Source organism: Arachis ipaensis, chromosome B5, assembly GCF_059453495.1.
Source record: "Arachis ipaensis isolate K30076 ecotype BB chromosome B5, ASM5945349v1, whole genome shotgun sequence".
In the NCBI taxonomy this organism is placed as follows: domain Eukaryota; kingdom Viridiplantae; phylum Streptophyta; class Magnoliopsida; order Fabales; family Fabaceae; genus Arachis; species Arachis ipaensis.
In genome coordinates, this window is record NC_142440.1 from 142,710,862 (window position 1) to 142,725,229 (window position 14,368).

At 35.6% G+C, this 14,368-nt stretch overlaps 1 protein-coding gene and 1 pseudogene across 2 annotated transcripts; both read left to right on the forward strand.

Moving 5' to 3' along the window:
- The first annotated feature begins 5,345 nt into the window (after positions 1–5,345).
- LOC148566043 (uncharacterized) lies at positions 5,346–6,344 on the forward strand (annotated as a pseudogene).
- A 2,344-nt stretch (positions 6,345–8,688) lies between these two features.
- Positions 8,689–14,101, forward strand: LOC107644222 (double-stranded RNA-binding protein 4-like). Of its 2 annotated transcripts, XM_016344665.3 has the most exons (7): positions 10,433–10,558; positions 12,159–12,421; positions 12,829–13,039; positions 13,143–13,232; positions 13,324–13,376; positions 13,528–13,591; positions 13,836–14,101. In XM_016344665.3, exons 2-7 carry the CDS (start codon positions 12,176–12,178, stop codon positions 13,886–13,888), a joined length of 717 nt encoding a protein of 238 aa, XP_016200151.2. In that variant the 5' UTR covers positions 10,433–10,558; positions 12,159–12,175; the 3' UTR covers positions 13,889–14,101. The 2 variants fall into 2 exon arrangements, with proteins under 2 accessions (XP_088344484.1, XP_016200151.2); XM_088488358.1 differs by lacking the exons at positions 12,829–13,039; positions 13,143–13,232; positions 13,324–13,376; positions 13,528–13,591; positions 13,836–14,101 and having other exon boundaries at positions 8,689–10,558; positions 12,159–12,284.
- The last annotated feature ends 267 nt before the right edge of the window (positions 14,102–14,368 follow it).

Below are 14,368 nucleotides of genomic sequence, written 5' to 3' on the forward strand. Positions count from 1 at the left end.
ACTTGGAGGTACCTAGTTATTCTTACTATTGAGAGTCTAAGCCTTGAAACTCATCTGGATCCAACAAAAATTCCAGAACAATTTACTTCTGATGCTGCAAAAAGACCATCACAGAAATAGAAGAGTTCAAGAATTGGCGCCACAGAGATAAGACTCTCACAACCTAGCTTGTAGCTTTAATGACAAACTGTTTCAAGAACAAAGTAAAAAATCTCTCTAGATTCTATGAAGTCTGGTACAAAATTGATGAATATTTTCAAGCTACTTCTGTGCATGTACAAAGCCTCAAAAGCCAACTCAGATCGTGCAAGAAAACTGGATCAGCCACTGACTTCCTTGCCAAGATTCGCAAGATTGTAGATTCTTTGTTTGTTGTGGGATATGAAGTACCAGAAGATGATCATCTTCAAGCTATCATAAATGACCTCTCAAAGGAATATATAATGTACAGCTCTTCAGTCACAGCAAGGAGAGGATCTTTTAGAATAGTTGAGGCTGAATCATTTCTTCTGTTATGAGGAGATGCTCAAGCAATTTAAGAAACCAAAAAAGGGCATCCCAGTAGCTCACTATGTTCAGAATTTGTCAGCAAATTTTGACTATGCTCGTGGCAATCCTAATAGACATGGCCGTGGTTGGCTACAATAACAACCATAATCCACGAATGCAGTGTCAATTATGTGGAAGAATGGGCCATGTGGTGTGGAATTGTTATCACAATCTCGCACCACAACAAATTTCCTATATCAATACACAACCACCACCACCTCCAGCCAACTTTCATCATCCCACTGCCTATTTTACTGCTCCATCCTCATCGTCGAGTGTAGCATCAGGACTTGCAGATTCTGGTGCAAGTCATCATCTGACACCAGACCCTTCCAACCTTCTTTCTTCCACTGCTAATAACACTGATTCAGATAAAGTTTTTGTAGGTAATGATGCAGGTATTGCAATTAAGAACTTTGGTTCTTCTATTTTATATGATAAATATGCTAATGTTACTTTTCGTTCAAAAAACTTGCTTCATGTTCCCCAAATCACACAAAATTTGCTAAGTGTGTCAAGGTTTGTTGCTGAAAATGGGGTTTTCTTTGGATTTTGGCCTGAGAGGTATTCCTTGCTAAGTTAAGCACTTAGTGTGTTGAGTCTAGGTAGTTACATAGTCAAGTCAAGTTTATGTTGAAGCTTGTGTGTCCCAGATAGGATTATATTAAGTCCTAAGGAATTGGTATATGTAATACTTAGAAAGATAGTAGAAATTTCACCAACGTTGTAGTAGAGACTGGATGTAGGTTGCATTGCACTTAACAACTAAACCATGATACATGGCTGTGTTATCTTTTTTCTCTCTGTTCTAATTTTGTTTTTCACGATTTGAGACGAAACGAATTTGTCTCCTACATAATTATATACGTAGACCAAACATAAGCTAAGTAAGCTAAGTTAACAGTTTTGATTTGAGACTTTATTAATCAAGTTATAAAGAAGTTAAAAAATGTCATAAATTCAACCTCCCTTCTCTAGGCCATTAAGAACTTTTAGGAGGCAATAATCTCATATTTTGGAAGAGTAATAAGCAAATTAAAGTCAGTATGAACAACACTGAGGCTGAATATCGATCTATGTGTGCAGTCCAAATTAAAATTATGTCAATTCAGCAACTTTTGGGTGAATTGAGAATACCTCAACCAACACCACCTACTATATATTGTTATAATCAAAGTTCTTATCTCCTACCTGCCAATCCTATACTTCATAGTAGGTATAATCATTTAGAGCTAGACCTTCATTTTTTAAGAGATCTGGTTAATCAGAAATCTATTTATGTGATGCATATTTCTTCTCTAGATCAGCCTGTGTCTCAACACTTATTTAAAAGGTTCAAGCGCAAACTGAGAGTATTTCGAAACCCATACCTCAGTTTGAGGGGGATATTCAGAGATAGTCCAAAGTTAGTTAGTTAGTTTAGTTATAAGAGTTCTATAGCTAACAAAAATTTTTTTAGTTAGTTTTGTGTTTTGGTTAGTTAGTTAAAGCTTACTCTTCATGATTATTCTTGAGAAGAGTCAGGCTCTGAATCATGTGTATATATAACAGTTGTATTGGTCATTAGTGTAAAGAAATAATACTGGTTTTCATTTAGCTCGTTTTTGTTTTTTTCTCTAAACAAGTAACCAGCCATGTTCTTAATTTTCTGCAATACTTCACGGCTTGTTTTTCAATCTATGATGTTATCTTTCTGACCTTATTTGCACGTTTATGCTCCTCCTATGTCCATCGTTCTATCTGCTTTGCGATTGTATATGATTTCTTGTTTGCAATTTAAATTTGAAGAGAAGAATGTAGTTATGAGAAGAAACCAGAGAAAGACTCAAGTGAGAGATATAATTAGAATTGAATGTGTTCTAAACTATTCAATAAAATCGCTAAATGAAGCTAAGAAGCTAAAAATTATTTATTTAAAGACAAAATTATTAGATTATAAATGTAAAAATTTTCTAAAAAAAACATACAATACACTAGCTTTATTTATATGGTTTAATTATTCTGTTGGTTCCTATAGTTTTACCAAATTTTTAATTAGAATCCTATACTTTTTTTTTTTCAATTTGGTCCCTACGCTGATTTAATTTTGTAATTAAGTCCTTTCTAGTGTAAACAATATTAGAATTAACTGAATATTTTTTCACAAATTGAAGGTATTTATAATTAAAAACTTAACTAAATCTTTGACCACATGTATTTTGGTAAAAATATTATATTAATTTTAACATTTTTAACATGAAAATGACGTAATTACAAAATTAAAAATAGTGTAGAGACCCAATTGAAAGAAAAAAAGTATAAGGATCTAATTAAAAATTTAGTAAAATTATAGAGACCAACAAACTAATTAAACCTATTTATAAATGTAAGAAAGTTTTCGGAATACTAAGTTTTTGATCATCGAGTAACATTCACTTTACAAGTTTAATTTTTTATGAATCTTTATCCCATAGTTATCAAATCCGGACCGGACCAGCCGATTCGACTAAAAAACCGGTGAACCGAATTCTAAATCGATCCAGATTAACATTTTAACCGGATCAGTAAGCGAACCGATCAGACTCGAAAAACCCGATCAAATTCGATCTGAATCGAGATTCGAATCAGACCGGTCGAACTGCTGATGTCAGCATCACTCCATTTCAAAAATATAGAATGCATGCCAAGCGCTTTGGGGGTTCGAACTTGGGTTTTTCAAGTTGCAAAGGAGCCTTCAGCCATAGGGACAAATTTTCTCTTTATATAAAAAAGTGTCTTTTAATAAATATATTATTAATTATTAGACATAATTAATAATTTGTGTATTAATTCTTTTAGTCATGTAAATTTAAGATTTTTTTTATCTTTTTTACTCTAATAAATAAATAATGTTCATATTAATTTAATTTATTTTTTATTTTATACTTACTTTTTTCAAAAATTAATTATTTTTTAATTATATATAATTATTAAAATAAAAATTAAACTTTGTTCAATATCTATAAATTAAAAAAGATAAGCAAAAAATTTTTATTAATCAATGACATATTTTTGTTATTCATAATTATATGACATCTATTAATATTAATATTTTTTAACATATATTTAAATAATATAATAGATACTAATTAATTAATGAATTAGAAAATAAGTTATTTTGATATAAAAATTAAATTTTATATAATTATTTAATTATGACCGGGTTAACCGATTGAACCTGTGATCCACCGGTTGAACCAATGACCTAGTGACCCAGTAATCTGACCGGATCGATTGCCGGGTCGGTTCTAATAACTATGCTTTATCCTACTATTCTCAATCATTTTTTTACCTCAATTTCATATGCATAAATAACGAGTAAATTACCAATTATGCCCCCGAATTTGTAAAACGCTGACATAAATATCCCTAATATTCGTTAATGACAATCATACCCTTGAAAAATTTAAAAACGGAGCAAATCTGCCCAACTATGAGGAGAACCCTTTTCCGTTAAACGGAGCTTGGTGATGTGGCAAACGGAAGTCCAACGTGGCATCCGTATTAGGCTCTCAATCTCCGTTTTGTCCATGTATCCCCAATTCAACAAACCCTAATTGCCCAATTCAAATGAAATGACGAAATTAACCCTAAGTGAAATACCATATTTAACTAAGACTATGTTGGACGAGCAAAACTGAAGAGTTTGTGGGTGGTCGTCTCTGTTTCTCTTCGTCTGTTGTTTCTTGGATTTGGCAACGTCACATGCTATATCGCGTTTGGCGTTGATACGGAGTGAAGAAGTCGTCGTCGAACAACCAAGGTTTTGGTAAGCATTTTATGTTTGCATTGTTCTTATTATCAGTCGTTTGGGGTTTGCAATGGAGGTATGATGATGGTGTTTTCATGTGTTGTGTTAGCTGATTATGGCTTTTTTTATGATTTTTGTCAGATGGCTATGCATATCACATTTGTTTATCACCATCGGGGTTGGTTAGAGAAGAATGTAGATGGTATGCTGAAGTATAATGGTGGTTTAGTGAGTATCATCGAGAGGGTGCATGTTGATACTTGTAATCTATTCCTTGTTGAAGGCTTGTTTCTAGATTTAGGTTATACTAGGTATAATGAAGTTTATTGGTTGGAGCCAGGGATGGATTTAGCTAACGGGTTACGGGTGCTCAGAAGGGATGCCGATGTGGTTAAGATGTGTGATGCTGCACTGAGGAATGAAAACAGGGTCCACTTGTATTTTGAGCATCCAGTTGATGCGGATCCAGAGTATGTTGATGAGGCTGAGGTTTTTGCTAACGAAGATGTTGACATGCCTCCTTTAGAAGACCAGCAAAATCATGACCAGGAACACCAACAAAATGAAGAGGAGGAAGGATCTGAACATACAGAAGTAGATGGAGCTCCTTTATTAAATGAAGCAAATGAACAAGAGGATCCCCCACAGCACGAAGAGCAACAACAAGAAGAGGATGAACCAACGTTGAACAAAGGGAGGTATGATGAAGCATTGCCAGAGGAGGCTGGTACTGAAAACCTTTCTAATCAAACTCAGGCTGGAACAATTGAAAATGAGGCCCCCAATTTAGGAGACAATCAGCAGACACATGTTGAAGACCATGAGAGGCTATCTAATCCTGAAGAAGTTGATGGCAGGGGAAGAAAACGCAGGAAGAAACATGCGAGGCCCCCACCATCTGGTAGAGATCAATCTGCACCACAAAACAATAGTGATGCACATGCTGGTTAGTATATGAATTGTAGATCCTAGTATATGAATTGTATTTGCCATAAACTGTCTGTTAATTAATAACCTTAAACTATGAATGCGTAATGTTGTTGAATTAGATGAGGATGCCTCTTGTGGGGTTCAAGGTCGGAGAATTCATCGAAGACCTCGTCCATCCGACCAGAGGATTCTGCCACCTAGGAAAGAGAATTAGGCCCCAAGGGTGGTTGTTCCTAACCCAAATGACCATGATGAAGAGCCTACTGATTATCAGTATCATTCTGAAGAGCTACACACCCCACCAGGTTCTGATTCTGAGGATGAAAATCTAGTATTCCCTCAGCATAATCCTGATACAAAGTTTGGCAAAATTAGACTGGAGTTAGGGATGGAATTTGGCACGATGCAGCAGTTTAAGGATGCAGTCAGGAAGTATAGTATTCAGATGGACAGAGAGGCATTTTTTCTCAAGGTTAAACCACATAGGTGCAGGGTCATCTATTACAACGAAACTTGTCCATGGGAAGTTTACTGTGTAAGGAGAAACCAGCCACCTAGTTACCAAATAAAAACATTGGTCGATGAGCATACATGTCCTAGGAGTAATAAAAGTAGGTCAGTCACTTGTAAATGGGTGGCCGAGGAGTTGATTAGCAAGATTAGGGTATGTCCTAACTTGTCCCATAGAGAGGCTCGAGATATGTTCAAAGTTGAGTTTGATATTTGTGTCGGAGAGAGGATGATGTTTAGGACAATGAAGAAGGCTAAGGATGTCATCGAGGGCACAGAAAAGGAACAATATTTGAAGTTAAGGACTTACTTGACTGAGCTGCGTAAGGCCAATCCAGGATCTACTTGCCGTATGAGCACAACCCCACAACAAGAGGGACTGTCTAAGTTTAGAAGTCTATACATTTGTCTAGATGCCTGCAAAAGGAGATTCAAGCAAGGATGTAGGCCTTTCCTATGCCTTGATGGAGCATTTTTGAAGGGTTATTTTGGGGGGCAGCTGCTGACAGCCGTTGCTCAGGACGCCAACAATCATCTATTCCCAGTTGCATATGGAATAGTTGATGCAGAAACAAAGACCAATTGAAAAAAATTCCTAGAGTATTTGTTGGAAGATATCGGGGATCATAGGCAATTCAATTGGCACTTCATGTCTGACAAACAGAAGGTTAGTCCTTAAATTGTGTGTACAATTATTTTATAGTATATGATGTCTAACTTAGTTATTTACAGGGGCTAATACCTGCTCTACAAGAAGTTATGCCAAGGGTTAAACATAGATTCTGTACTATGCATATGTGGAGGAATTTTAACAAGCGTTGGAAAGACCTAGAACTTAAACAGTTGCTATTTCAATGTGCAAGGGCACTGACTGATCAGGAATTTAATGAAGGTATGGATGCCATCAAGAGAATTAATACTTCTGCTTGGGAATATCTGTCTAAGTATGAGCAAGAAACTTGGTCAAGATCAAGATTCTCCACTTGGCCTAAAGTGGATAACATAACGAACAACAATGCGGAGTCACTTAATGCAACCATGGTGGGGCTAAGAGGCAAGAGCATCATAACCATGCTAGAGGAGATTAGATATTACCTCATGAAGACTATGGCTACGCACAAAGATGCACTCATGGCCTACACGGGTAAACTGGCACCTATCCAAACGAGCAGATTGGAGAAGGAAAAGAAGGAAGGAAATTACTAGGAAGCTCAATGGGTGGGAGACGATGAGCACAATGTCTTTGAAGTTAGAAGGCATGGTCGAACAGTTCGGATCAACACTCACGAAAGGACTTGCACTTGTAGAAAGTGGCAACTGACAGGTCTGCCTTGCTGTCATGGAGTTGCTGCAATTCAAAGAAAAAATCAACGACCAGAAGATTACGCCCATCATTGGCTAACTATGGAAGCATACAATAGAACATACCAATTTCACATCAACACTGTCCCTAGTCAAGAATATTGGGCTAATGCAGAAGGGCTGCCCTGTCTCCCTCCACTTTATAAGAGGCCAATAGGAAGGCCTACAAAGAAGAGAGCACGACATGAATCAGAGAGACAGAGTGGGAGCCAGTACAAAATCAAGAGGAGCTATGGAAAAACAAGTTGTAAATATTGCAAAAAGGTAAATAAAAGCTCACTTGTTCAATGCCTCTTGTTATTGACTGTTCTCGTCTGTTGATGCTTGGAATGATGTTGTCTTCGTAGGTGGGACATAATTCCAGTACATATCCTGATAAGAAGACTCATGTTGCAGCTGAGGAAGATGAAGATGAACAACAAGCACCTCAAGCAGGTCAGCCGGCAACAGGAGAAATTGTGCCACCCAGGGGCTTACAGGACATGTCAGACTCAGAGCAGAAGATGTTTTGGGAAGAAACCATGGATGCAGTTGAAGAGGAGCTCACCCAAGGCCACCCACAGTCTGAAGCTGATGAAGAGGTAGCTCATTTCTCAATAATTGCTGTTTACAGTAAATTCACATGTACTAATTAGACTTAATTTATTGTAGGCCAACATGAACACATCCAGTTCAACAAGTCATGGTGAAGGAGGGAGAGCTGCTAGATCCAACCCTGCAAGGAGAGCACCAAGATCTAAAACTCCCTCCACTGCAGCTGCTGCTGCATCTACTAGCAAGGAAAGATCCAGGGTAAAGATGCCCTATTAGGAGGCCCACATCTACAGCTCCAACAGCCCAACCCAATGTTAGGCCCATAGCTCTAGGCCCACCAGCCACTCCAAGGCCCAACCCACTATTTAGGCCCCCACAGATAAGGCCCGTTGCACCTTCTACAAATGCTGCTGCTAGTTCAGGAGTTTCAGACTCCACAAGGACTCCACTTGTGTCAAATGAAACCATGAACGGTGCATCTAAAGCAACCACTTCTAGGTTCTCAAAGTTCATGCCAAATCAGCCAACTTGAGAGAAACTTGGGTGCATAATTAGTTGGTCTTTTGGGTTATAAGTTGATATTTAGTTGCAGTGGTTTATCTAATTTTTTGGATTGTATGTTGATATTTAGTATGGTTGTAGTTATTGCCTTTTGTTGGACAATTTGAGTATTTTGATATCTGGTATTAAGACTGATTAGTCAGTATATAGTATTTTGGATGGAACAATTGGTTCTAATGCTTAATGTTATGCAGACCAATTAGTTAATTTTGTGTCTTTACCAATTTTTATTTCTTATATCTATTTGAAATTAGTTAACATATCTCAATTACCTTTTTAGTTAGATTCACTTCACTCAATTCATGCTTCTATTAGTGATGCAATCGAATTCAAGACAGATCCAATTCCTCACCAAGTGACTAAATAGCCACAATAATATCAACATAACTTTTAAGCAACAATAACAATTAACATTCATTAATAGACCCTGTCCTAATCTTATAGTCATCCCTTGTCCTATCTAACCAAATAAATCAAACTCATACATAAAGTCGGTACAAGTCCACCGAGAATGACATGGTTCTTTGCTTTGGTTTCAACTTTCAACTATCAAGTCTCAACCTTTGTTTCATGACAGTGATTGTTTCCACCATTGAATTCGCTCTTTTCTCTTCCAACTCCTTCGTCTCATTTGAACGGATTTTGTTTTACACAAACATGTTGCGTGCAGCATCATTCTCGAGGTTCAGCTTCTGTCTTCATATCCCCTCTTTTCTTGTGCCCTATGTTTTCCCTTTTCGCTTTCCTTCCTGTTCATGTTCAATGTCAAGCCTTCACTCTCATTCTCAGCTCACATCCCCTCGCCATGTTGATGAAGCTGTTGATTCCTTCACTCGTATGCTCTCTATGCGTCGCCCTCCATCCATCATCCAATTTAACCAGATTTTGGGGTCTCTTGCCAAGACGAACCATTTCTCCCCCGCCATTTCCCTTTTTCAGCAATTGCTAGCCAGGGGAATTGCTCCCAGCATAGTTACTTTGAGCATCGTAATTAATTGTTGTTGCGGCATGGGTCGTATGGCGCTTGCTTTCTCTGTACTGACCAAGATTTTCAGGATGGGTTTTCAGCCTGATACCATAACGTTGAATACACTCATTAAAGGTCTCTGTCTATGCGGTAATGTTGAAAAAGCACTGCACTTTCATGATAGATTGTTGGCTCATGGATTTCAATTCGACCAAGTCACTTATGCAACTTTGATCAATGGGCTCTGTAAGACCGGACACACATCAGCTGCTATTCAAGTGTTGAGAAAGATTCCACGGTATGGAATTATTCCTAATGTCGTCATGTACAGCGCAATTATTGATAGCTTGTGCAAGGTTACGTTTGTAAGTGATGCTTTTCATTTATACTCTGAAATGCTTGCTAAGGGAATCTCTCCCAATGTTATCACCTACAACACTCTAATTTATGGATTGTGCCTTGCGGGTCAACTTAAGGAAGCCATTGATTTACTAAATCATATGCTGCTGAAAAACATTACTCCAAATGTTCATACGTATACTACTTTGATTGATGGACTATGTAAGGAGGGAAATATCAAAGATGCTAAGAGTGTGTTGGCTGTGATGACAAAAGATGCTGTGGAACCAACTGTGGTTACTTATAATTGTTTAATGGATGGGTATTGCTTGGTTAACGAATTAAACAAGGCAAAATGTATATTTGACACAATGGCCCAGATAGGAATGGCTCCTGATATCCAAAGTTACAATATTATTATTAATGGCTTGTGCAAAAGTAAATTGATGGATGATGCCTTGAATCTCTTTGAAGAGATGCGTCGCAAGAACTTGGTTCCTAACACGGTAACTTACAGTACTCTAATTGATGGCTTGGGAAAATCAAGGAGAATCTCTTGTGCTTCAAAGCTTCTTGTTGAGATGCATAATAAAGGTCAACCTGCTAATATAATCACTTACAATTCCTTGTTGGATGGGATGTTCAATATCAAACAAGTTGACAAGGCACTTATGTTATTTAATCAAATGAAAGAGAGTGGCATTGATCCAGATATATGCACGTATAATATACTTATTGATGGCCTATGCAAAGGTGGAAGACTTACAGATGCAAAAGAGATTTTTCAAGATCTTTCCATTAAAAGCTATCGTCCAAATGTGAGGACATACACTATTATGATCAATGGGCTCTGCAAAGAGGGCTTATCTAAAAAAGCATTGGCCCTGCTGTCGGAAATGGAAAACAACGGTTGCTTACCAAATGCTATGACTTTTGAAATCGTTATTCGTGCTTTGTTTGGAAAAGGTGAGAATGACATGGCGGAGAAACTTCTTCGGAAAATGATTGCTAGAGGCTTATTGAATGGATGAAAGAAAGTAAGATACATCAACTCAAATTGAAATCACATCTCTATTGTTGCTGAATATGTATCATAGTTCTGTAAATTCTGTATCTGTTGGGTCAGAGAACTTTGGCAATGCCATAACATCAATACCACTGATGTCTTGATTTTCTCATTTTTATTCAGTTAATTTTGAACTTTCAATTTTTGCAATTGCTATCATCCTTTTTAATTCCACTATGCTTTATTGATTCTTTAGAGGATATTCCTAGTTGTAGCTTACAGTTTAGTGTTTAAGATCTCTTTATAGTAATTAATTGTTCTTTACTGTTATCCTATGAGATCATGTATCTTAACTATTATCATGCTACAAACTAAGAAAAACAAAAGAGTGTTATAAACATTTGCAAATCCATGGCATTCTGTATAAGGAAAATTACATTATTATGAAAAATATGTGGTTCTAAAATATGAGTGTGTTAATAATTCGGTTATGGTTTCCCAACTTCAAATTTTATTGTTAGTTTGCTTGTTGAGCAATGACTTCTCTATGGAGATTGGCAATATTTGCTTTACACTGGATTTTGACCTGCTTAAATGAGTGTGTGGTTTGGCCACCTAAGTATTTCAAAGCAGATACATTTTTGCATCAATATTTCTCTTGCCTTGTTTTTAGTTTGTAGTTTTGTACATCTAAACTTGTGTCCTCTCAACAATTGGATGCTTTTTTTTTTGTCCAGGTGTCTAACACTAATTTGGTGCTTAAAGTTCAGTTTGTTTTTTTGTAGTAGGCTGAAAATAATGTTTTAATAATAAATAAAAATGAACCGTTGGATGGTCTATCCATAATCATGACCATCATTTTTTTTTGGTACGATCAGATCATGCAAAACATTCTTCAGCTTTGGCTTCTTTAATCATAACATGTGGTGTTTGGTCAAAGTTTGACTGTTCAGACAACATAGTCATAGACAAGAAAAAACAGAGTGAATAAGAAAAGAGCAGTTTTCTTGTAATAACTTGTAAGTGATAATAATAATAACAATAATAATCAAGGCCAAGAAAGTGTGGGGTGAAAACTGAAAAGAAACTCATAGCTTGAACCACTCAAGAGTTCAGGGAGAAAGGTGAACTATCCTTTTTATCATTTTCTCTTTTCCTAGCATATAATTAAATTCCATATAAATATTTATAATCCATATTCCTGTATGGGAAGTTTGAATATTTTGAAACAATGAAAATGTTACAACTCTTCTGCTGGGAAACAAAAAGTCCTAGTTAATAAACTCAGTAGAAGGTTGTGTTTTTCTTTATTTGTTTTATTTATTTATTTCTAATTTAACATCAGTGTGTTCCAAACTTCTGATGTAAAGGACAATGTTTTGAGAAAAAATTTCCAATTTCATGATGCATGAGTTCTCATGAATGAAGCCATAGACAACTCTTATACATTAATTGCTAAGGATAGGACTTGACTAATTCCTCACTAATATATGGAAATGTATTCACTTCCGTTTTTTTATTTTTTGTGATTTATTTTGAACTGATAAGCTAATAAGTAATGTTTCTGAGTTCTACATGGAAACTTCAGTTATATTCCTTTAGCCCTTGTAACTTTTTATATTTTTCTTCAGGCATATAAGTAGTAGTGATGCACAAAAACAAATTACAAGAGTATCTTCAGAAATCTCGTTTTCCATTACCCGTCTATCGAACAGACAACGAAGGATTTGCGCATGCACCGAAGTTCAGGTCGACAGTAGTGGTGAATGGAAGGGAGTTCAAGTCGAGGCTCACATATTCACATCGAAAAGAAGCAGAGCAGGATGCTGCAGAACTTGCACTTAAGATAATTATCCATGACACAAACAATATTGAAGAATGTACTGTTCTTCCTGTAAGTTACAATTAAGGTGGTTCCATAAATTTTATGGACAAATTTATCAACTTAGGTTTGAATTTGTATATAAATGCACCATTTCTGTATATACATATATAAATGCTGATATACTTCCAAGGAATTCTAAATATTTCTAATTATTGAAGAGTGTTCGAGTCTTTGAGGTTTAGTTTGTTCATTGTTCTGAATCAATAGCATATGAATGAACACTCTTAACAGAGCTTTATGGTTAGATATTGTGTATTTTATCAGAGCCTTTAGTAATAACACAACATAGGTTTGGAAAGTTCATGAAATTTATAGTTTTCTACTCCCGATCTTGTTTATACATTGCTGTGCATTTTCAAGAAACTAAGCTATGGTTAATTTCTACTAACTGTTGAAGGTACTTTGTTTTGACCTAGGATCTAATATACTGCAAATCAATCCTGAATGAATATGCTGTCCAAAAGAACATAGGAAGTCTCCAATATACAACTAGTCAAAAAAGCGAATTGGATCCGGTCTTCATCTCTACGTTGGTGTTTAATGGTAGAATTTACACCGGTCAAGTCGGAAAAAGCAAAAAAGAGGCAGAACAGCTCGCAGCATTTGTAACTATCCAATCACTTCTAGGTATACTTTGAAGAATTTGGACTTATGATTTATCCTTGTATCTGAATAAATGGCTGCGCAAGCCGCAGAATTTTTGCTTCTTATGGCGTGTATCCTTCTGCAGATTCCAGTTCATGTCGAAATCTTCATCAAATAATCAAGTCCAAGCTCAACATGCCCACAAAACTACATCATGCCAAGCAATCTGTCCCGAGTAAGAGTAATTTCTCACTAATTGTAGATTTGGCTTCCATTATCCTTAACTATATGTCTTAATGATGGTAATCATTTGTGGTCTTTATCAGGAACTAGCAATAAGTTCCTTGAAGGTTCTTCAAAGCAAATGACTGATACCCCAGTAAGTTGTTGATTTCTTGTGTAACAAGAAAACCGTATCCCAAAAAAAATTTACAAAGAGAAATGATGTATTGTCATACATATAAAATCATATGGTTTTATTGCACTTTCTTAAGAAACGTGTTATCTATTATTTTTCATTGTCTTTTCAGGGTCCAATTAAGCGAAAGCTTGACAGCATTAACTTAGAAAGCAAGAAACAAACTAGGGAACCTGGTCAGTTTCTTTCTTAGTAGTTTTTCTGTGTTTTCCGTTAAGTGGTACACTAGTAATATTATGGACGTTTATATTGAACAATGAACTAAGATAGATGCTAATTTCTGTTAATTTAGTTTTTATTATTTCTTTGGATACATATATTCTTTATGTTGGAAAGTTGTGTCCACTAGCATATTAACTTGAAAGGTTTCTCACTTGCATTGCATTATCCTAACAATGGTTTCTCTTGGTATAATTTTAGGTTTTCAAGTTATGAATGTACCTTTTGAGAAAACTCGTGGTAAAAGACAATGATGCATCTCACAAAAGGCAAGAAAAATGGATGAATGCTATTGGCACAGATACTTCAAATATATAAATATGCTACGTAGGCTAATTATCTACTGCACTAGTATTTGAAAGCTGACTAGACAAATTAATATGCTTGTTTAACTTTCTATTTAACTTCTCTATATGAATTTGGTGTTTGGTTCTTGTGATAAATTATTTTGTAGCAGTACTTAGTACTAACATTATGATATAGTCATGCATTCATGTGTTTATTAATTTACTTTTTTATAAATTAAATATGATAATAATAATGATAATAAATTCTAAATTAATCAGGATGGTAAGTACATTATAATAAAACTAAAAGCTCATGAATTCAATTCTTGAATTAACCATTTTTTTATTTTATAAATTGTATATGATAAAAGATATTTTATAAAAAATGTATACCAATTTTTTTTCCAATTCCTATTATATATAATATCAATAAAATTCCGCATTCAA

Excerpts from the sequence above, each read along its gene's own strand:
- LOC107644222 (XM_088488358.1), top strand. The coding sequence starts at position 8,732 with ATGGTTCTTTGCTTTGGTTTCAACTTTCAACTATCAAGTCTCAACCTT.